Source organism: Heterodontus francisci, chromosome 4 (genome assembly GCF_036365525.1).
Source record: "Heterodontus francisci isolate sHetFra1 chromosome 4, sHetFra1.hap1, whole genome shotgun sequence".
NCBI lineage: Eukaryota > Metazoa > Chordata > Chondrichthyes > Heterodontiformes > Heterodontidae > Heterodontus > Heterodontus francisci.
In genome coordinates, this window is record NC_090374.1 from 85,716,478 (window position 1) to 85,740,601 (window position 24,124).

General features: G+C 42.1%; 1 protein-coding gene across 9 annotated transcripts in view; it reads right to left on the minus strand.

Annotated features, from left to right (window-relative positions):
- The window catches only part of fbxl17 (F-box and leucine-rich repeat protein 17), an 878,768-nt gene that overhangs the window by 506,028 nt on the left and 348,616 nt on the right, over positions 1–24,124 (minus strand). For all 9 annotated transcript variants that reach the window (XM_068029789.1, XM_068029793.1, XM_068029792.1 and 6 more), the window contains one exon: positions 2,328–2,458. In XM_068029789.1, coding sequence (XP_067885890.1) covers positions 2,328–2,458 — 131 coding nt within the window. The remainder of the gene's footprint in view (positions 1–2,327; positions 2,459–24,124) is intronic.

The window sequence follows — 24,124 nt, forward strand, 5'->3', positions numbered from 1 at the left end:
CTGAAAATAATCAGTTTCTGCCAAAAGTTCCATAAGGTATCTGGAATACCCTTTCTCTGCTACGTTGCATTCTCTCTCACTCAATCTGTAAAATTCCCTCCAACTTGAAAAAGCATTAAATGTTTCATCAGATTGTATTTCTTACACTATCTCTTTCGATAATGGATTTCTATTGCAGCTAGCAATTACAATATTGGCTAAAGATGTATCCTAGGAATTAGTAAAACATATTTTTGTTCACTATCCAATTAAAAACATCTTCACAAATTACTGAAACAATTTATGTTTAAGAAAACATTGTTATTAAAATGTATGAATTTCCCCAATTGCCCCATAAATGCAATCCTCCTATTTAAAAAAATCCACTGCATTTTCCTCCTTCAGGAGAGCATCTATGCAGCATCAACATGCAATACATTCTAGGAAGCATGAAATAGTTGTCACCTTGTGTGCTTTCTGGTTGCACAAATAAAGCTTCAAAAAACTGAATTGTTTCTAAAACAGTTATCTTCACTGTTCACGTACCAAAATTCTACAAAATAATTTACAGTAGCGCTACAGACCACAAAAGAGCCAGAAAGATGCAAAGGAAGAACAAAATGTTAGCGTTCCCAGAATGAACTGTACTAAGTGGACATAAATGTTACAAGCTGGATTTCACCATACCATCATATTTGCCTGGCTCAAGTAAACTATGGAACCATTATTATCTAAAACTCTTGTTTTGACCATCAATTTTTAGTTGTTAGGAACAAAATAGGAACCACAAAACTCCTTTCGTACAAGAGCTTTAAAGTTAGCAGCAACTTCATGAATAGCTCAGCAAATGTATCCAGTTAAAAGCTGAGCCGTAAAGAATATGGCGGTACCCAGTGTCTGTGAAGTGAGATGATGGCAGTCAAAATGCTTTAACTGCCCTCAGTTTCCCTGGGCTAGGGAGAGCCAAGTGCACTGCTCCTTATCATTATCCTCAGAATCCCTGCATGAAGCATGTTGTGTGATATTTGGTGAGGATACTCAATGAGCATGACTACAGTGTCCCCATTCCACCCGCTCCCCACCAAATAGTTTGTGACAGATGCACAGAAAGAATGGTCACTTGAAAAGAGGCCAATTGTGATACAGAACTTTACCCCAGCGAGAAGCCAACACCTTCCGGAGTGGAACAGGGATTTTTATCCCATCAATCTGGGCTGGACTTGAACTGAGATCCTACAGCTGGAAGAACATAACCTACTACACAACCCAAATTACCCTCTTGAAACACATTTTCACAGCTCCCTCTTTGACTATTTTGAAGTAGCTATTATATATATCAATCAACAAAAGATCTTTTCAAGAGATCCTGTGGACCTGTAGGAGGAAGTTAGGGAACTGCTGGAGGAACATTCACATAATACCTTAAAATCAGTAGAAAGGTGCCGTTCAGCATGCTCAGTTTGGAAACTGATCTGGGCAAACAAGGTCTAATTTTTTCAGGGATGGGTAAATTAATAAAACGAAAATATAACATTTTATCAACTATAAATGTTTAGTTACAATTTTTGTCAAGTAGGTTCTATTATATCTTAGCAGCTGGAGGTGTGCAGTCATAAATTAAGTTTTAAAATTAAACACAGCACAATTTGTTTTTGTTTGATATTAAAATCTGTGCTGCAGGGATCTGCAGAATCACAAGTGGTGATATTGCTCTTGTGGGTTGCATAAAAACGGCAATAGCGAATCGGCAGCCAGTTTTGCACCTCACCTGACTTCCTTTTCCATTGACTTCACTGGAAAAGAAAATCAATAAATTTCACCCTACAGTATTTAGAAACTAATGAAAGTGTTTCCAAACGGTTTCACTGACATCAAGTAAAGTAACTCCTACATAATGCAATCTAATTGAAATCAAACTGTTCACAATAAATTCATATAATATCCAAATTCATTCAAAGTTTAAGCCTCATTAGCCAGTGAGAAAGCAAATAGTATAGATCACATTTAGCAATCTCACCTAATCTGAAGCAGTTGCTGTAATGAAGCTACTTTCACTCATGATCTGTAACCTGGCTGAGCAAAGGTTTCTTTTTTCTCCTCAAGAAGACCGCCTCAATTAAATATTAATGGAATGATTAACTCTTAAAATACTTGAGAATTTTTTTTCTTAAAAATGTTCCTACTCTGACTTTGGAAAGGAAATTATTGGAGCTTACAAATTGCAATGGCATAATGATTCATTTTGGCCATAATCCTTAACTATGTGGCAAGAGAATAAAAACAAGTGTTTTGTTGAAGTTTGCACAGTTTATATTAATCTAATGCATGCACTCAAAGTACAGCTGTACCTGTCATTAATGCTCCAATTCAGACATAGATTCAGAGAGCTTAAGTTTTTGCATTTCTTCACCACCTCCATGACTGTTTCATTATTCAGCTCCGTAATGTGGCGCAGGTCCAGGCTGATGAGTTCCTTCAGCTTAGGAGGAAAAAGGAAAATGAAGATGAAAATACTTCACTACAGAACCATGATCCATTTATAGATCATAATAAATTAACCAACAGGGAATCTAGATTTATTTACATAACTTTTTTACTACATGCAGTAACTGAGGCAAATAGTTTGATGCATCTGAAGGGAAGCTAGATAAGTGCATAAGGAAGAATGGCAAGAAGGATATGCTGATAGGATTAGCAAAAGTAAAGCTGGAGAAGATTAGATTAGATTAGAGATACAGCACTGAAACAGGCCCTTCGGCCCACCGAGTCTGTGCCGACCATCAACCACCCATTTATACTAATCCTACACTAATCCCATATTCCTACCAAACATCCTCACCTGTCCCTATATTTCCCTACCACCTACCTATACTAGTGACAATTTATCATGGCCAATTAACCTATCAACCTGCAAGTCTTTTGGCTTGTGGGAGGAAACCGGAGCACCCGGAGAAAACCCACGTAGACACAGGGAGAACTTGCAAACTCCACACAGGCAGTACCCGGAATCGAACCCGGGTCCCTGGAGCTGTGAGGCTGCGGTGCTAACCACTGCGCCACTGTGCCACCCTTAGGCTCATGTGGAGCACCAACACTGGCATAGACCAGTTGGGCTGAATGGCCTGTTTCTCTGTTGTAAATATGATGTAATAAGTAACTCCAGGTTCCCATTTACTGACATCATGAATGGGTGTTGAACACACAATTTCTTTCCTGCCATCATGCATCTTTTCATCAATCCCCACTTTGTGACTAAGATAGAAACCAACCAGTCAGCTGACTCTGCATGAGCCTGCCAGCCACTATCCCACCAGGCCAAACTTCCTCTAAGGTTCCCCGCTGCCCTAGCTCTGAAAATGCATCTTTCTCTAGTTTCTCTCTGATCTCCTCACATGACCTTTCCAAGCTCATTTGATCTATGAGGCCCACCTCCTGCTCCCTCGACCCTATTCCCATTGAACTGTTGACCACTTCTATTCTTGATCCCCATGTTAGCTGATATTGTTCATGGTTCTCCCTCAGGTTCTGCCCCCTCTGGTTCAAATCTGCCATCATCACCCCGTCTCAAAAAATCCCTTTCCCCCACCATCCTTACAAATTACCACCCCAACTTCAATCTCCCTTTCCTCTCCAAAGTTGTCACCTTCCATATCCATGCCCATCTTACCCAGAACTTTATGTTTGAATCTCTCCAATCAGCTTTCCGCCCCTGCCACAATATTTTAACAGCTCTTAGGAAAGTCAGAAATAAAATCCGAAGTGACTGGGACAAAGGTAAACTATCCCTCCTTGTCCTTCTTGACCTGTCTGCAACCTTTGACACAGGTGACCACACCATCACCACCCAAAGCCTCTCCACCCTCGTCCAATTGGGTAGAACTGGACTTACCTCATTCCATTCTTATCTATCTAATCGGAGCCAGAGAATTCCTATCAATGGCTTCTCTTCCCACTCCCCTAAAGATGTAGCCTGATTCCCTGTTTCTCATCTACATGCTGCCTTTGACAGCATTTGAAAACACAGCGTTTTTTACATCAACGCTGTGAATACCCAGCTCTACCTCACCACCTTAGGCCCTAAGCTCTGGAACTTCCTCCCGAAACCTTTGCACATCGCTATCTATCTTTCCGACCTTAAAAATTACATCAAACTTTTGGTCATCTGCCTTAATATCTTTTTGTGTGGCTTAATCATTATGCTCTTGTGAAGCACCTTGGGACATTTTATTCATTTATGGGATGTGGCCATCGCTGGTTAGGCCAGCATTTATTGCCCATCCCTAATTACCCTTGAGAAGGTATTACACTAAAGGAGCTATAAAAATACAAGTTGTTGTTGCACACCAGGTCTGCACAAACAGGTGCAGATTCTGATAATTATACACCATAATTTTTAAAACATTACCACAGAACTTTCTTTTAACCAACCTGCCTAATGTGGAGGCATCCTAATTTGAAGTTGTAGAAGAGCGTGTCTATGTGTTTTAGGTTATTTTCACATGTGGGTGTAGAAAATGCTTTTGTAGAAGGAGCAGAAAGTCTGTGCCAAAAACCCATACGTAGCTCAACTTAACAGGGTTGAGTTTTAGCAAGAGCTCACATGCTGGTCGACAGGGGGCTTCCACGATGGCCCACTGCACTTCAGTGCTGGGAGAAATGGTGCTGATGCAGAAGTGTGGGCCTGAGGATGGCGGAGCTTCCTACCCTAGGCGTTTCCCACTTTCCCAGTACAGTTGAGGCATTCTGGAATCCAGAAAGGCACAAGTGGAGATGATTGTGGGGTTCCTGGCTGGACAAGAGGCACGAACACCTGAAGGAGGAGTTAAATTCTTTAAAACAAATAGCATGTGCAACTTCCTGTCCATGTAAAGGGACGAAAGGGGTCACTGAGAAGGCTTCTTCAGGAGCAGAAGGCAGATGGGCATCAGAGCTTCAAGCAGCATGGGGCTGTCTGGTGTCAGATATATGCCTGTGACAATGTAGGAGCCCATAGGCCCAGTCAAATAAGCTGCCATCCCAGTGACACCACAAACTCCATCAAGGTCAGCACTGTCAGGCACCAGCGGGCGTGATCCTAACTTAATGCTAGGATCAAGCTCTGTGGTATTTCAGAGCCAAACTGTTTTGCTAAATTAGCATATTGTGATATTTTTTATTCTAACCAAGATAACAACTACAAGGTAAATACATCGCAATCCTCATTTTAACAAAGTTTTTAATTTTTTATTTGCAATATTATCAAAGCAATCCCTCAAGTTGGAAGTGTAATCTCTCTATTTGTGAATTTTTAAATTGTTAAATGGCATTGAGAACTTGGGTACATGAAGCGATAACCAAGGTGTTCGGTGGAACAGGAGGGGAAGGAAGCATAAGACTCTCATTTATAAGCAGAGAACCATGAGACTTTGGGGGGAATGGAACAGGTGGCGTTAGTAAGGACAGGAATACCTCATGGCTTTTCAGGTCACTTTAGCTACCATTTCTAGGGCTACATTTCAAATGTTAAAATATGTATATGTTAAAATAAAAAGAAAACCTCTGAATGCTGGGAATCTGAAACAGAAACAGAAAATGGTGTGAATGGTGTCAGGAAAACATGTTATGTTGAATCAGGATTGTTAATTCATCGGTTGGAAACCTACATTAAACTTTTAAAACTGGCAGCCAAGATGGCCACCACAATTTGCATTGAAGTATCTCACATTCCAAGGCATTGAAGTGGAGATGCATGTCTAAATAGCTTGCATCCAGAACAATGGCTTGAACAGTTGAGTAAATTATCTGGTATCGCCCTGGATAGCAAGACATTCAAAGCCATCTTGGAGCATACACTAGTGGAGATGGACTTCCAGGAGGTAAACATTGAAATGATAAGACCCAAGAGAGATTTGGGATGCTTAGACATTGGATCTCATTAAAAGAACAAAAGAATACACTGAAAGAATCATGTGACAGTCTTCCCAGTGAAACTTGGAGGTTTGTTACACACAGCAGATAAGCTTTGAGAGCTAATCAGTGCAGGACCCCGGTGGGGCTGTCTCTCTCTCTTCAGGTTAAACTGCAAGCTTTGAAACTTGTCTGCGACTGCGGAACATCCAAGTCTATCATTGCTACACACAAAGACCCTGGGGGATAAAGCCACCTACATCACTGTCTCCAAGAAAACCCTGAATCAGGTGGACCAGCTGCACGTGCACTTCGACCAGCCAGAGACATCAGAATCACGAATTCAGCCGGAAGACAACTGAATTTCCAGACCCCACAGACTGTATATTATTTTTATTTGTTCTGGACTCTAATCCAACCAAACTATTCTTCATCAGTCTGTAACCTATTTGCGTGTGTGTGATTCATACGAACATATGAATTAGGAGGAGTAGGCCATTCGGCCCCTTAAGCCTGGTCTGCCATTCAATAACTTCATGGCTGAACTGACTTCTCTACATTACCACCTACCCCCGATAACCTTTCACTCCCGTGCTTATCAAGAATCTATCTACCTCTGCCTGAAACGTATTTAAGGACTCTGCTTCCACCGCCTTTTGAGGAAGAGTTCCAAAGACTCACGACCCTTCTCGTGTGTATGTGTGTGTGTGAAAGTTGGAATGTAGTTTATTTTTTTTGTTACATAGATCGGGTTTTGATTTTAAGTACAATAAACTAACCTTTTTCTCGTTTAAATTCAAGAAAACCTGTCCGATTGGTTCTTTTATGATCAGAGCACAAAATGGATTAAACATTCATTGAATTGGTAAGCACATTCACTGTTTAAAAGAAATAATCCCTGTTGTGGTCAAACAGGGAGGGGGAAAAGAGGGGAGCCTTTCGACCCCTGCTTACCTTATTGCAAAAACGGGCATCAGTTGAGTCAGTATTTGAAAGAGAAAGATAACTAGGCTACATCTGAAATATTAATTCCTCTCGCCTCTTTCAAATATTGACTGGCCTGCTGTGCACTGCCTACACTTCTTTTATTATAAATATTCAGTAACCCCACCCAAAGCAGATTCTTCATCACTCAAGCCTTGACCTTCTTTGTGAATCATATCCAACCTAATTTCACTTGTACTTACAATACTGATTAACCTTTTGCTTCAATGTATTTTCAAGTTTATAGACAAATAAAGTGCTGAAATAAGGCTAGTTGAGCATTAGCCATTAGTATTTATTAAAGCCCAATCAATGGCACTAAAACCTGTATGAAACTGATTAATCATTTTCTGATCCAAAAGTAAATATCTTAGTTCTCTTAAGTCTCCATTAAAAACAACTTAGATGAACATTTCATATTGATCCCTCAGTGCAGAAAACTGCAATTTACTTAGCATTTAAGGAAATTGCACTGCACAGCATGTTCCAAAAGGATCCCAAATGATTGGAACTGTCTCTGCCGAGCTATATTTAAATAGACAGTCCAATATCACATGTCCTATCTCAAAGCCAAGAAAAGTTCTTGTGCTTCACACTGCAAACGGTTGAAAAAAATGGAGCTTAAATTGATATTTTGTACTTGACAACATATAATTTATCCTGTTATATCAAAAGAAAATTACCCACAGGAAATTGGTTTGCTAAATAATTATGATGCTTAGCAACTGCAGCCCTTAACACGCAGAGTGCATTAGGACAGAACAGCACTCTCTCAGTTCCTCTGTAATACATTTTCAAATACACAAGTAGCCAGCTACAGTAGCTGGAGGCTTTAAACTGGAACTCACAAATGCAGCAATAACTTTAGAAGAAAAAGATTTCACAAGACACACAGACCATTAAAAAAACTTAATGAACCATAATAGCAGAAAGGAAAATGTTCGAATGGTGATCACAGCAAAGACCATTTTGTCATACTGGAATGCTAGTTCTGAAGAAGGATACACCTGAAATGTTAACTTCTCTCTTCATATGCTGGGTGATTACTGAGTGCTTCCAGCATTTGTGTTGCTGTTTCTATGTTCTCTTTAGCAACCCTATCCAATAACATATAATCCAAGAAATTGTAGTTTGCTTTGGGCAAATGTTTTCTCTTTGCACGACTTGAATTGCAACTGTAAATAGATTTCTTTCACTCGTGTTTCTGAGTGTGTTACAGCATGCAGTGGAAATCTCCCACCGGCCCCTCCTCTGGTGTCTACATTGGATCTTTTAGAAGTTCTATTTTTAAAAAGACTGTATACATTGAAGAATATTAACCAATAACATACCGTTATTGATGGATATCCTGACAATAATCATTCCCTGCCAGTTTTACAGAAATTGTAGAAAAACTAAGAACAGTAGTATGACAAAAACAGGCTTTCTGTCTCACTGCCTCCACCAACAATCTTTTCCTGTTGTTTTGGAAATTACTGAAAATGTGATCAACCTCTGTTGCCTCAAACGCAACTCTCAGCACTGGTTTCATGTACGTTTACATTACACTTCAAATGTACAAAAACACTTCCGAACATTTAGAAAGTGAGGGTGTCTTCCTGAGGTGAATGTAGCAAATGAACATGAAGGCTAACCTTCAAAAGAAACTTCTGGAACTTCTGATGGTGGAGGGGTAAGTGCTAAGCAATCTGAAATAAACAAAAATACAGAAAACGTACAGCAGGCCATTCAGCATCAGTAAGACAGAGACAAATTAATGACTGCTATGAACTTTCATTAGAATTGGTGAGAGTCCCAACTAAAATATCAATTTATCAATGTTGTCCTGCATGCTGATCAATTTACTGTTCACTTCCAGCAACTACAGTTGACATGAATGCCGAAAATCTGAAGTGTTTATTTTTTTTAAATCACTAAGTGATCTTGACGTTTTGCTTTCTTTCACGCTTTCTTTCCTTTATTCCATTTGACACACAGTTAACTTTTCTGCCTAACTTGAACTCTCTTGGTGTTAGATCCCAATCAGTAAGCTGTAAAATGCTTCAGTACTTCTCTCTTCGGCTCTGAACCAGAATAACACAGCCAGAGGCATTTTCATAAAATAAATTCAAGTATTTTGCCTTTTAAGTAAAGTCCCCACCTAATGCTGCATGTAGAGAATTCCCAACATGCACTTTTTCAGCAGGAAACCTGTAACTAATGAAAACGAACGATTTGGCGAAAGGAAATGCCAGTGCTTACGTAAAAAGCAATGATTTACAAAAGTTGCAATACAATTCTACCTGACTGTCCTGTCAAAAGGATGTGCATTTTTTAAACCTAATCACTTAAAAAGTCATTTCTGAATTCCAACTCCTCAAAACATGTTGATATTCAACCAAAAACAAAAGAACTCTGGGTCAGCAACAGCTATATTGGCCCCGTGATTCATGCCCTTAAAATACAGTCTGCAATAAATTTATAACTACTGCCATTATTAGACCATGGAGCAGCCGCATAAATACTGTAGCTACAAGAGCAAGTCAGGCTGGAAATTCTGTGGCAAGTAACTCACCTCCCGACTCACCAAAGCCAATCCACTATTTATAAGGCACAAATCCTGAGTGTGATGGAATACTCTCTACTTGCCTGGTTGAGTGCAACACTCAAGAAGCTTGACACCATCCAGGGGCAAAGCAACCACTTGATGGGCTCCACATCCATCACCTTGAACATTCACTCCCTCCACTACTGATGCACAGTGGCAGCAGTGTGTAACCACCTACAAGATGTACCACAGCAACTCGCCAACTCATCAGCACCTTCCAAACCCGAAGTCTCTACCACCTAGAAGGACAAGGGTAGCAGACACATGGAAACACTGTCAGCTGCAAGTTCCCCTCCAAGTCACACACAATCCTGATTTGGTACTGTATTGTGGTTCCTCCATTGTCGCTGGGTCAAAATCCTGGAACTCCTTCCCTAACAGAAATGTGGTTGTACCTTCACACCATAGACTGTGGTGGTTCAAGAAGGCACCTCACTGTCACCTTCTCAGGGCAATTAGAGATGGGTAATAAATGCTGGCCTCGTCAGCAATGCCCACATCCTATGAATAAGAAAAACTTAAGTGATTGTGAAAATGCAGACAACAGATGGAAAAACAACCTGCAGTACAAGTGCTGTAAAACAGTTTTTTTTCTTTTACTTTTCAAATTTCAAAGCCGATAACCAAGTTAAAATTCTTAGTAAAACAGTTCAATGACGTGTGTACACTGCCAATATTTTCCCCTCCTGGAAAGTTTACAACTTCAACTGCACAGTCAGGAACAATGACCAAGCTAAGGTGTTAGCTACATGGAGAAGGTTAAAACAGAATAACAAATCATTGCGGGCTGCCTGCAGGAATCTCATACAGCCTGGCTCTGAAGAGGTATTGGGAACAGGTTTTACATGTGAACTTTTAGAATTAGAACATTAGAACATTACAGCGCAGTACAGGCCCTTCGGCCCTCGATGTTGCGCCGACCTGTGAAACCATCTGACCTACACTATTCCATTTTCATCCATATGTCTATCCAATGACCACTTAAATGTCCTTAAAGTTGGAGAGTCTACTACTGTTGCAGGCAGGGCGTTCCACGCCCCTACTACTCTCTGAGTAAAGAAACTACCTCTGACATCTGTCCTATATCTATCACCCCTCAACTTAAAGCTACGTCCCCTCGTGTTTGCCATCACCATCCGAGGAAAAAGACTCTCACTATCCACCCTATCTAACCCTCTGATTATCTTATATGTCTCTATTAAGTCACCTCTCCTCCTCCTTCTCCCCAACGAAAACAACCTCAAGTCCCTCAGCCTTTCCTCGTAAGACCTTCCCTCCATACCAGGCAACATCCTAGTAAATCTCCTCTGCACCCTTTCCAAAGCTTCCACATCCTTCCTAGAATACCAGAACTGCACGCAATACTCTAGGTGCGGCCTCACCAGAGTTTTGTACAGCTGCAGCATGACCTCGTGGCTCCGAAACTCGATCCCCCTACTAATAAAAGCTAACACACCATATGCCTTCTTAACAGCCCTATTAACCTGGGTGGCAACGTTCAGGGATTTATGTACCTGGACACCAAGATCTCTCTGTTCATCTACACTACCAAGAATCTTCCCATTAGCCCAGTACTCTGCATTCCTGTTACTCCTTCCAAAGTGAATCACCTCGCACTTTTCCGCATTAAACTCCATTTGCCATCTCTCAGCCCAGCTCTGCAGCCTATCTATATCCCTCTGTACCCTACAACATCCTTCGGCACTATCCACAACTCCACCGACCTTAGTGTCATCCGCAAATTTACTAACCCACCCTTCTACACCCTCTTCCAGGTCATTTATAAAAATGACAAACAGCAGTGGCCCCAAAACAGATCCTTGCGGTACACCACTAGTAACTAAACTCCAGGATGAACATTTGCCATCAACCACCACCCTCTGTCTTCTTTCAGCTAGCCAATTTCTGATCCAAAGCTGTAAATCACCTTCAACCCCATACTTCCGTATTTTCTGCAATAGCCTACCGTGGGGAACCTTATCAAACGCCTTACTGAAATCCATATACACCACATCCACTGCTTTACCCTCATCCACCTGTTTGGTCACCTTCTCGAAAAACTCTATAAGGTTTGTGAAGCACGACCTACCTTTCACAAAACCGTGCTGACTATCGCTAATGAACTTATTCTTTTCAAGATGATTATAAATCCTGTCTCTTATAACCTTTTCCAACATTTTACCCACAACCGAAGTAAGGCTCACAGGTCTATAATTACCAGGGCTGTCTCTACTCCCCTTCTTGAACATGGGTACAACCTTTGCTATCCTCCAGTCTTCCGGCACTATTCCTGTCGACAATGACGACATAAAGATCAAGGACAAAGGCTCTGCAATCTCCTCCCTGGCTTCCCAGAGAATCCTAGGATAAATCCCATCTGGCCCAGGGGACTTATCTATTTTCACACTTTGCAAAATTGCTAACACCTCCTCCTTGTGAACCTCAATCCCATCTAGCCTAGTAGTCTGAATCTCAGTATTCTCCTCGACAACATTTTCTTTCTCTACTGTAAATACTGACGCAAAATATTCATTTAACGCTTCCCCTATCTCCTCTGATTCCACACACAACTTCCCACTACTATCCTTGATTGGCCCTAATCTAACTCTAGTCATTCTTTTATTCCTGATATACCTATAGAAAGTCTTAGGGTTTTCCTTGATCCTATCCGTCAATGACTTCTCGTGTCCTCTCCTTGCTCTTCTTAGCTCTCCCTTTAGATCCTTCCTGGCTAGCTTGTAACTCTCAAGCGCCCTAACTGAGCCTTCACGTCTCATCCTAACATAAGCCTTCTTCTTCCTTTTGACAAGCGCTTCAACTTCTTTAGTAAACCACGGCTCCCTCGCTCGACAACTTCCTCCCTGCCTCACAGGTACATACTTATCAAGGACACGCAGTAGCTGCTCCTTGAATAAGCTCCACATTTCGATTGTTCCCATCCCCTGCAGTTTCCTTCCCCATCCTACGCATCCTAAATCTTGCCTAATCGCATCATAATTTCCTTTCCCCCAGCTATAATTCTTGCCCTGCGGTATATACCTGTCCCTGCCCATCGCTAAGGTAAACCTAACCGAATTGTGATCACTATCACCAAAGTGCTCACCTACATCTAAATCTAACACCTGGCCGGGTTCATTACCCAGTACCAAATCCAATGTGGCATCGCCCCTGGTTGGCCTGTCTACATACTGTGTCAGAAAACCCTCCTGCACACACTGGACAAAAACAGACCCATCTAAAGTACTCGAACTATAGTATTTCCAGTCAATATTTGGAAAGTTAAAGTCCCCCATAACAACTACCCTGTTACTCTCGCCCCTGTCGAGAATCATCTTCGCTATCCTTTCCTCTACATCTCTGGAACTATTCGGAGGTCTATAGAAGACTCCCAACAGGGTGACCTCACCTCTCCTGTTTCTAACCTCGGCCCATGCTACCTCAGTAGACGAGTCCTCAAACGTCCTTTCTGCTCAAACTTTGAGACGTAGTGACCAAAGATTACAGAAATAACAATCTGAACTGCCCAGTGTCAGTTACACTTTATTTTCATTTAAAGGCTTTGTGGAACGAACCAATGCGAGAGGTCAGGTGGGTTACATACTCCTAGATAACTGTAGAGACCACTAGTTGGTGCATAAGAACGTGCAATGGACTGACTCATTCACCAGTTTTCTCTCTCTCTCCCCAGGCCCCAATGCAGTTGCTCTGGTTGAAACAAAAAACTAAGATGGCACAGGTGAAATCAAGAAACTGACTCGAAGTTCATTCAGACACTGCACAGCATAGTACCGATGCACTGTGACAATCCATGGCATCCATTTTCGCTTCCAAACGTAAATCGGTTTTTAATGCCATCATGTGAGAAGCAGAAACACAACAATCCAAATTGCCAGACTTTAAACAATATGAATCTTCAGCATTGTGAAGTTGGTTTTGAGGCTCCAATCGATATGAACTGGCCACAAAAGGTGGGGGTGGGGAGCTTCAATTCACAGCATGTTTCCAGCAGGTAACAAAATTACAAGGTAATTTTACACCTACTCTCGGCAAATTGAGGCCACAGCGATTTTCACATGATGCCATTTGGGAAGCGGGTGCCTGCCTGAGGAATATCAGGCGACCCTTGGCCACGCAGTGCCAATCAGCTAACCGTGATGATAGGTGTTCTGGAGACATCTTACAGAAGGGAAGGAGCATGGGGGCCTCTGGGGTAGGGAAGGCCTAAACTTCCAAATGGGGCTTGGAGGAGTTTATAACCAGGGATGAAACTATTTGGAGTCAGCACATATTTTTTAAATGAAGCCTCATCAACCTTACACAATTCATTCAAAAAAGAACTGTGACAAAAATGATGTATAGCAATTGGTGATTCGTGTAAACAAAAAAACCTGCATTGATTTAATGAGCCAGATGGCCTGGTTGTGTGCTGTAACATTTTACGATTCTGTACAGATGATCAGTCAAAATAGTTTGTTAAGATTGATCATAATCATTAATTCTTCCTGCAGAAACCATAGGTAACCTCTTGGACAATTCTAGTATGAATACCACTGACAAAGGGGAGAAAAAGGGTCCAAATATTAATAACTATCCCACAGTATTATTTTGCCATCTGTTGGATTATTAAGGAAGTTAAGTTCATGGCCTTCTTTGGCCACCTGATTGACCTTTTGGTCTCTGTTGCTTTCCGGCTATTTGATTAGTTTGTGGGAATAATTCAAACCTCCATTAATCTTCTAATGATTTGACTGGTCCAAAGAACCAAGAAACTGTAGACGTTACCTGTCACATGATCATCAAAGATCAATCCCTGTTTTATTACTAGCCTTCTTGCATCTCGTGAGGTTTCTGTTCAGTCTCCCAAGCCAACTCATCAGACCTGCAACTACCAAGCTTCCCACTTTCCCCCATTAAGTGCCAGGCCTCCCATTTTCTCATGTCTCTCAGTCAGGTCTGCCTCTCTCCCCTTCTGTGCCCCACTAGGGGGTGCGGGAATGGACATCAAAGTAAAGACCGTTCATTCTCCCTTCACAAGTCGAGGGCATCAAACTACCCTGTATGCCCCAATCCAGTCATTTCTTCATAACTCCACTGTAAGGAACCAGCCGTCACAGACCAGCTTTGGGTCGGTCTTCCTCTTTCCTCTGTCACTGCCCCAGCTCATGGTCTACCTGTCCTTTCCTCCCTCCTAATCCCAGCCTCAGCATCCTTCTTACTCCCTGGTCTTTGTGCAAATCTCAGAGTAATCGGGGACAGTAAGACAAAACTCTTAATCGCTATGTTTACAGAATACCACAACATGTATAAATCCACTATAAATGACACCATTCACAGTTATTTGTGTTATAGAGTAATACTGGCCACCAGAGCCTGTGAGCAATGCCACAGTTGTAAATTATAAAAATAATAGATATATAGAGTGATTACAAGGCTACAATCTCACCAAGAAGGTCAAATGACGAGTATCAACTGCTGGAAATTAGCAATGTGTTTCTCAAAAGATTAGATTACTTTCTAATAACTATCCCTTGATGCCAAGTGTTCTGTTTATTCAAAATTCTTATGGCACTTATGACCTCATTTAATCAACATGTGCTCAAGCTATGTCTGGTTATTAATTGTGAAGACTGAAAAAATAATTTAATTATAGTGTCTTGTGATCACTTCTGTATTGTGAATCGCATAAAATCCTATTCAATTACAGTTCAGTCTGTAGTAACTGTTAGAATTTTGGACCTTTCAGTTTCCTTTCTCGTCAGTTCCTGTATAAAAGGTAGATCTCCCTAAAATTCAGAGCTTACAATTTTTCTGCAATAAATCTTTCATAAGAGAATCTTCAGATGATAAAATGTCACTGGTACTTGTTTAATAAAATTCTGACTCTGAAAAGCAAATTCTGCCTGCTTTCATTCTCAAATATTCATTCTCAAATTTTCATTCTCAAAAAAATACCATAAATTACATAAAAACACCAAGTACTTTGACCATAAATGACAACTCAGAAGGACAGCTGAATTAAAACCAACTCCCCATTTCAATTTATTAATCTGAATGAAGCATGAACTTAAGCAGGTGCATACAACTGCTATTTTGACATTCTTTTCTGCAAGAAGGGAGTGCGTCAAAATTGGTGGATCACACATTCTGAGACTGTGTGGAAAAGGTAGACTGAAGAGTTGTGGAGCGTCAGGGAAAAGAATACCTGCAATTCAGTAATTAAGTGTTTATGTATCAGCGAGTTAGTGAAGCTATTCCTAAAAAAAATGAGAATATTAATTGAAAACAATTAAATAATGGTAACTCTTTTTTCAAATGTTACACATATTGATGTAAAGCTAGCAGGCAATTAAAGCAAAGTGCAACAATGCAACAACAGATACAGCACAATTGTACTTATTGTCTGATACAAAGCTTACACAGGTGGCTCGTGAAAATACAATTCAAAACCCAAATTTCACTCACTAAGATTTGCCAGCACACTCTGCATTCCATCAGGTCATTCAAAACAGTGGTTTTCATTATATCTCAAGAAGGTCAAAGGAGCAATTCTCATTCCATCAGAGAAAAAGTGACTACTTTAAATGATTTTCTTTTATTTGTCTCATGACCCCAGTGCTTCTTTGTAATTCGAGACTGAAGTCACTCGACATTACATGTTTGAACTAGCAATTTGATTATTTTTCCCCTAGATCTGCCACCCATACAGTGTTTGACTGTGACATACCAAAGGAAGTTAGAAACACTATTCTCCTTCTTAGCCTCATCAGCAGTCACCTTTTCACCACTGTTATGACGGTGCTTCTATATTTTTATTAAGTTTTTTGTGAGAACTCACGTATTTTAGAATTATGGACATTGTTTTATTTGGGAAAACTGAAAAGGATTCCATGGATGTTTTTCACTGGAGTCATTGAAGGGACACTGAGGGGACTTGGTTTGTAAACAACTCTGACTGGAAGTTACCTGTCTTTAGATAAATACCCAGCAGGGGCTTTTTGACTTGGAGATGATGTCTACAGAGAAGTGACAGGTCAAGATTAATAGGGGTCAGGGGGCTTGACACTTGAGATTGTTTTTGGTCTTGCTTTGGACAGTCAGTTGGGGTTTGGATAGTGTTGTGAAAGGAGTTTAAGAATCAACCTGCCAAGGACAAAACTCCAACTCAGCCTTTTTCCATTTCTTTGAAAAGCCTGCCAACTTTTCCATCTCTTTGAGAAGCTCTTAGAAGCGAGTGTAAGAAATAGAGAAATTGATGCTGCATTCCTCCTGAAATGCCTGCCAGAAACCCCTGCTGCAGCGTTTCTTCTGGAAAGCCTGCCAAACTGATCCTCAACGTCGCCAGAAAAAAAACTGTTCTAGGAAGATCCCAGAGACACCCGTCTATGCGTATTTAGGACGCCAAACCAAAAAGGGACAAATGACATCTTTCCATAACATCTTTTTTCTTCAAGAATTAGCAAGTACTTGGCCAAAGTATTCTTTTTGTCTTTTTTTTGTAACAGAGCTCTAAAGAAAAAATCCCTATTTTTCGGTTAACCAGTTTGTGTGTGTGTGTGTGTAACAGTGAGTGAGAGAGAGAAGGGGCTAAAGTAAAAAGAAAACTTTCATATTTCACTCTGTCTATTAATGCTTTGCTTCGTGACTGATTAAGTCTTGTTGTATAATAAACTAATAACTTAGTTGTTTATTACAGAAACATGATTGTTGTATTTTATTCTGGGATAAAAATAGAGTCTATGATTCACGCATCAGTAACTGGGTAAATATTTAAATATATGTTGTGACCTGTGGAGAAGTGGAACTAGAAAAAACAGTGCACGCCTCCCGTCTCAGTCATAACACTACCAATGCCTTAAAAGCATTGGAATTCTGCCCCACACTGTTTCAGTTTGTAACTGTAATCCCACGAGCACTTTGCGGTGATTCTTTACTATGATAAATACCTTTTATACATTAATGCAGCTGTTTTATTTCCCAGAGTTTTCAAAGGGTTTCATTTTAATAAGTTTAATCCATTTAGATGGTGATGCGAATACAAAAGGGCTAAAGTACACTGGGCTGGGAAATTGCAATTAATATCAAGCATGAAAATCAATCAATTGAAATAAAATTAAAAATGGACTCAGAAAAGGTACTTGAATTGACCCTAGGCAATGTTCTTTTTTCCACAATTCACACCTGACCATCTCTAACTCTTTGAATTATCATTTTAATATTAAAGCCAGCATTCAGAACCAGTAAGGATGCTGATCCTCATTCTGGATTGGCAGGCAGCAGAGGCTCGACCCACCAAATACCGGTCATGTATAAATAGGAGACCGAGCAGTTAACTCTTCCAAGACTACGTTTTGACCTGCACAAATAGAAACATTTTTAAGAGGCAAAACTGAAAAGGAAACATTTGCTGGGTTACGGGGAAAGAACAGGGAATTGATAAAAAAAACTTGGTTAGATCTTTCTAAGAGTCGACACAGGCACGATGGGCCAAATCACCTCTTGTCCTGTATGATTCTAAGATAATAGTCTTTTACAGAAAGGCACTTTAATTGGGAGTGCTTTCCCCTCTCACACATTTGGCCTTTTTTAAAAGATACAATAACCTTTGCTTTCCTTACACATGTGCAACAACAACTACCATTTATCTAGTTCCTTCAACGTAGATAACTATCACAAGGAGCTTCAGAGGCATGAAGGGAAAATGAATGTTCAGCCAAAGATGGAGATATTACAAACTTGTTCCAAGAATGGTCTTGGAGATGAAAAGGCAGTGGTCTGCAGGGAACAAATTCCAGAGCATTGGGCCAAGGTAGCTGAAAGCATGGCTGCCAATGGTGTGACAAAGAAAGGGAATATACAACAAGCCAGAGTTAGAGGAACAGAGACAAAAACAAGAAATGCTGGAATCACTCAGCAGGTCTGGCAGCATCTGTGGAAAGAGAAGCAAAGTTAACGTTTCGGGTCAATGACCCTTCTTCAGAACTGACAAATATTAGAAAAGTCACAGATTATAAGCAAGTGAGGTGGGGGTGGGGCAAGAGATAACAAAGGAGAAGGTGCAGATTGGACCAGGTCACATAGCTGGAGGTGTAATACCTGCCCATTTACCTCCTCTCTCCTCACTATCCCAGGCCCCAAACACTCCTTTCAGGTGAAGCAGCGATTTACTTGTACTTCTTTCAATGTAGTATACTGTATTCGCTGCTCACAGTGTGGTCTCCTCTACATTGGGGAGACCAAGCACAGACTGGGTGACCGCTTTGCGGAACATCTCCGCTCAGTCCGCAAGCAGGACCCTGAGCTTCCGGTTGCTTGCCATTTCAACACTCCCCCCTGCTCTCATGCTCACATCTCTGTCCTGGGATTGCTGCAGTGTTCCAGTGAACATCAACGCAAGCTCGAGGAACAGCATCTCATCTACCGATTAGGCACACTACAGCCTGCCGGACTGAACATTGAGTTCAATAATTTCAGAGCATGACAACCCCCCATTTTACTTTCATTTTTAGTTATTTTTTCTTCCTTTTTTTTACATTCTTTTTTACATTTTTTACAATCTTTTTTTGCATTTATTTCATTTCATCTTAGTTTGTTCAGTTTGCTTACCCACTGTTTTTTTCAGGTTTTTTTTCAGGTTTGCACTTGCTGCTGTTCAATATTCAGTGTATTTACACCTAATCTGTACTAATGCTTTGTCTTTCAACACACCATTAACATAATGTTTGCCTTTGCTCCGTGACGTTTTGGTCAGCTATGTGGCCTGGTCCAATCTGCACCTTCTCCTTTGTTATCTCTTGCCCCACCCCCACCTCACTTGCTTATAATCTGTGACTTTTCTAATATTTGTCAGTTCCGAAGAAGGGTCACTGACCCGAAACGTTAACTTTGCTTCTCTTTCCACAGATGCTGCCAGACCTGCTGAGTGATTCCAGCATTTCTTGTTTTTGTTTCAGATTTCCAGCATCCGCAGTATTTTGCTTTTATATTAGAGGAACAGAGAGTTTGGAGGATGGAGATACAGGACCAGAAGAGGTCATAAAAATAGGGAGGGGTGAGTACACAGTCTATTTAAACACAAGGTTGAGATTTTAAAATTTGTGCTTTTGTGGGATTGGAATCCTATGTAAATTAGTGAAAACAAGGTCAGTGGGTGAGACAAGTTAAAGTAAGGACAGCAGAGTTTTTTTGAATTCATTCATGGGATGTGGGCGTCGCTGGCAAAGCCAGCATTTATTGCCCATCCCTAATTGCCCTTGAGAAGGTGGTGGTGAGCTGCGTTCTTGAACCGCTGCAGTCCATGTTGGGTAGGTACACCCACAGTGCTGTTACGAAGGGAGTTCCAGGATTTTGACCCAGTGACAGTGAAGGAACGACGATATAGTTCCAAGTCAGGATGGCGTGTGGCTTGGAGATGAACTTGCAGGTGGTGGTGTTTCCATGCATTTGTCCTTCTAGTTGGTAGAGGTCGCAGGTTTGGAAGGTGCTGATTAAGGAGCCTTGGTGTATTGCTGCAGTGCATCTTGTAGATGGTACACACTGTGCATCGGTGGTGGAGGGAGTGAATGTTTGTGGATGGGGTGCCAATCAAGCGGGCTGTTTTGTCCTGGATGGTGTCGAGCTTCTTGAGTGTTGTTGGAGCAGCACCCATCCAGGCAAGTGGAGAGTATTCCATCACACTCCTGACGTGTGCCTTGTAGATGGTGGACAGGCTTTGGGGAGTCAGGAGCTGAGTAACTTGCCGCAGGATTCCTAGCCTCTGACCTGCTCTTGTAGCCACAGTATTTATGTAGGTCCCTTACAGTCAGAAACAGGGGAATTTATTATGGGGAACAAAGAAATGGCTGACCAACTAAATGCATACTTTGGTTCTGTCTTCACAAAGGAGGATACAAATATCATACCAGAAACATTGGGAAACACAGGGCTTAGTGAGAGAGAGGAACTGAAGGAAATCAGTATTAGCAGAGAAATGGTGTTGGGGAAATTGATGGGATTGAAGGCCGATAAATCCCCAGGGCCTGATGGTATGCATCCCAGAGTACTTAAGGAAGTGGCCCTAGAAATAGTGGATGCATTGGTGGTCATCTTCCAAGATTCTATCGACTCTGGAACAGTTTCTACAGATTGGAGGGTAGCTAATGTAACCCCACTATTTAAAAAGAGAAATAGAGAGAAAGCAGGGAATTATAGACCAGTCAGCCTGACGTCAGTAGTGAGGAAAATTCTAAAGTCCATTATCAAAGATTTCATAGCAGAGCACTTGGAACACAGTGGTAGAATCAGGCAGAGTCAGCATGGATTTACAAAAGGGAAATCATGCCGGACAAATCTACTAGAATTCTTCGAGGATGTAACTAGTAGAATTGATGAGGGGGAGCAAGTGGATGTGGTTTATTTGGACTTTCCGAAGGCTTTCGACACCCACATAAGAAATTAGCATGTAAAATTAAAGCGCATGGGATTGGGATTGTGATGGATAGAAAATTGGTAGGCAGACAGGAAACAAAGAGTAGGGATAAATGGGTCTTTTTCCGAATGGCAGGCAGTGACAAGTGGGGCACCGCAGGGATCGGTACTAGGATCCCAGCTATTCACAATATATATTAATAATTTAGATGAGGGAACTAAACGTAATATCTCCAAATTTGCAGATAACACAAAACTGGGTGGGAGGGTGAGTTGTGAGGAGGATGCAGAGGCGCTTCAGGGTGATTTGGACAAGTTGAATGAGTGGGCAAATGCATGGCAGATGTAGTATAATGTGGATAAATGTGTGGTTATACACATTGGTAGCAAAAACAGGAAGGCAGATTATCTGAACGGCTATAAACTGAGACAGGGGAATATGCAACAAGACCTGGGTGTTCTCACACGCCAGTCACTGAAGGTAAGCATGCAGGTCCAACAGGCGGTAAAAAAGGCAAATGGTATGTTGGCCTTCATAGCGAGAAGATTCGAGTACAGGAGCAGGGACGTCTTGCTGCAATTATGCAGGGCCTTGATGAGGCCACACCTGGAATATTGTGTGTGGTTTTGGTCTCCTTATCTGAGGAAGGATGTTCTTGTTAGAGGGAGTGCAGCGAAGGTTTACCAGACTGATTCCTGGGATGGCGGAACTGACGTATGAGGAGAGATTGAGTTGGTTAGGATTATATTCGCTGGAGTGCAGAAGAGTGAGGGGGGTTCTCATAGAAACCTATAAAATTCTCACTGGACTTGACAGTGTAGATGCAGAAAGGATGTTCCCAATGGTGGGGGAGCCCAGAACCAGGGGTCATAGTCTAAGGATACGGGGTAAACCTTTCAGGACTGAGATGAGGAGAAATTTCTTCACCCAGAGAGTGGTGAGCCTGTGGAATTCGCCATCACAGAAAGCAGTTGAGGCCAAAACATTGTATGTTTTCAAGAAGGAGTTAGATATAGCTCTTGGGTCTAAAGAGATCAAAGGGTATGGGGAGAAAGCAGGAACAGGTTACTGAGTTGGATGATCAGCCATGATCATAATGAATGGCAGAGCAGGCTCGAAGGGCTGAATGGCCTACTCCTGCTCCTATTTTCTATGTTTCTATGTTATATGGCTACTCCAGTTCAGTTTCTGGTCAATGGCAGCCCCTAGGATGTTGATAGTGGGGGATTCCGCGATGGTAATGCCATTGAATGTCAAGGGGAGATGGTTCGATTCTCTCTTGTTGGAGATGGTCATTGCCTGGCACTTGTGTGGCACAAATGTTACTTGCCACTTATCAGCCCAAGCCTGGATATTGTCCAGGTCTTGCTGCATTTCTACACAGACTGCTTCAGTATCCGAGGCATTGCGAATGGTGCTGAGCATTGTGCAATCATCAGTGAACATCCCCACTTCTGACCTTATGATTGAAGGAAGGTCAATGATGAAGCAGCTGAAGATGGTTGGACCTAGGACACTACCCTGAGGAACTAAGTTGAAATTTATGCGAGGTGGAAGATGGGAATTTAGTTAGGAAATCATTGAATAAATCAAGTCTAGAGGTGTCAAAAGCATGGTAGGTGTTTCAGTGGCAGATGTTGCCAATGTTACGGAGACTGAAGTAACTGATACACTGACCAGGGCCCCAAAATGCTACCTGTGTGAAACATTGACCATTAACATTATGTTTTTCCCTCCAACTCACTTCCCTATCCCTGCACCAGTAATTCTTTCAGCTTTATACATCATCGTTATTAAATTTACTCCTAAGTCTCCCTGCAGTGATTATAATTTGTAGTATTTTCTGGAGAATTGCATCAATATTGATTAAACTGCAGAGACAAAGCTATGTGCTTTCTTCTCTATGGCAAAATGCATTGACGGGGTCGAATACTTCAACTTTAGTTACATTATCTACCTGTTGCAGACGTGTTTGTTCATGACAGCATTGGTAGGAGTGACCATTGCACATTCTACGTGGAGGTGAAGTCCCGACTTCACAGTGAGGACATCCTTTATCATGCCATGCATCATCATCGCCATGCTAAAGGCAATAGATTCAGAACAGAGCTAGCAGCTCACTCACTCACTCCTCCATCACCATCAAGCCAGATAACCAATTCTGGTTTATTAGGAGTGTAGTAGAGCATGTGAGGAGCAGCAAGAGGCATACCTGCAAATGAGGTGCCAAACCGGTGAAGCCACAACACAGCAGAAGCAGCATGCGACAGACAGAAATAAGTAATCTCACAGCCAATAGATCAGGTAAAAGCTCTGCAGTCTGTGAATGGTGGCAGACAATTAAAAACCTGACATCCCCATCCTCAATGATACTCCAGTATGGTGTTGAACTTCTTGGGCTGGATTTTGTGCTGCAGGCGGGGCTCCTGGCGCCAGGCTGAAAAGGTAAAGAGAACCCCGCCTCTGTCTTTTCGCGCCCATCCCCCCCACCCTCCTCACCCCAGAGCGATCCGGCGGTGTTTTTAAATCAGAGTTCCAGAAGGTGGGATCCCCATCCCTTTGAAGACTGGGTTCCCACTTCCATGAACTTCCAGCCAAGCAGTACCAGCAGCGCCACAGGGAGCAATGGCCACTGCCAGTACTGCAGAGGCCTCGGACCCAGTCCCAGCACTGGAACCCCGGACAAGGGGTAGGTGAGGCGGGGTTGCCGGGGCCAGTCCAAAAGGCCCCAACGAGGTGGGGCTGGGGGGTGGTCTTGCAGTCCAGGGGGGCTCTGGGAGGTAAATTGGTTCCCAGTGGGGGTCCTCCGTGGGCCACAAATTGCCCAGAGAGGGAACCCCATCCCCAAACCTGCAAGGAGGGCACATCGTGTTTCAAGGTGATCTCCCCGGGTGGCGGAGGCCCCCCACCCCCGCCACTGGTAAGATCCCAGCGGCAGCGTTAATAGGCCAATTAAGGGCCTCAATTGGACTCTGGGTGGGAAGACCATTGTCAGCCTATCCCACTCCCAGGAAGATCGTTTGGCGATGGGCCCTCCGCCCCGCCACAATACTCCGTGCCCCACCGCTTCCGAATCTGCCTCATGGGCCTACACAAAATCAAACCCCTTGTGGGTTTTTGCAGTTGTACCCATCCAGGCAAGTAGAGGGTGCTCCATTGCACACCTGACTTGTGTCTTGTAGATCGTAGAGGGGCTTGGGGTGTCAGGAGGTGAGCCATATACCACAGAATACCAAGCTTCTGACCTGCTCTAGTAGACATGACATTTATGTGACTCAGTCAGG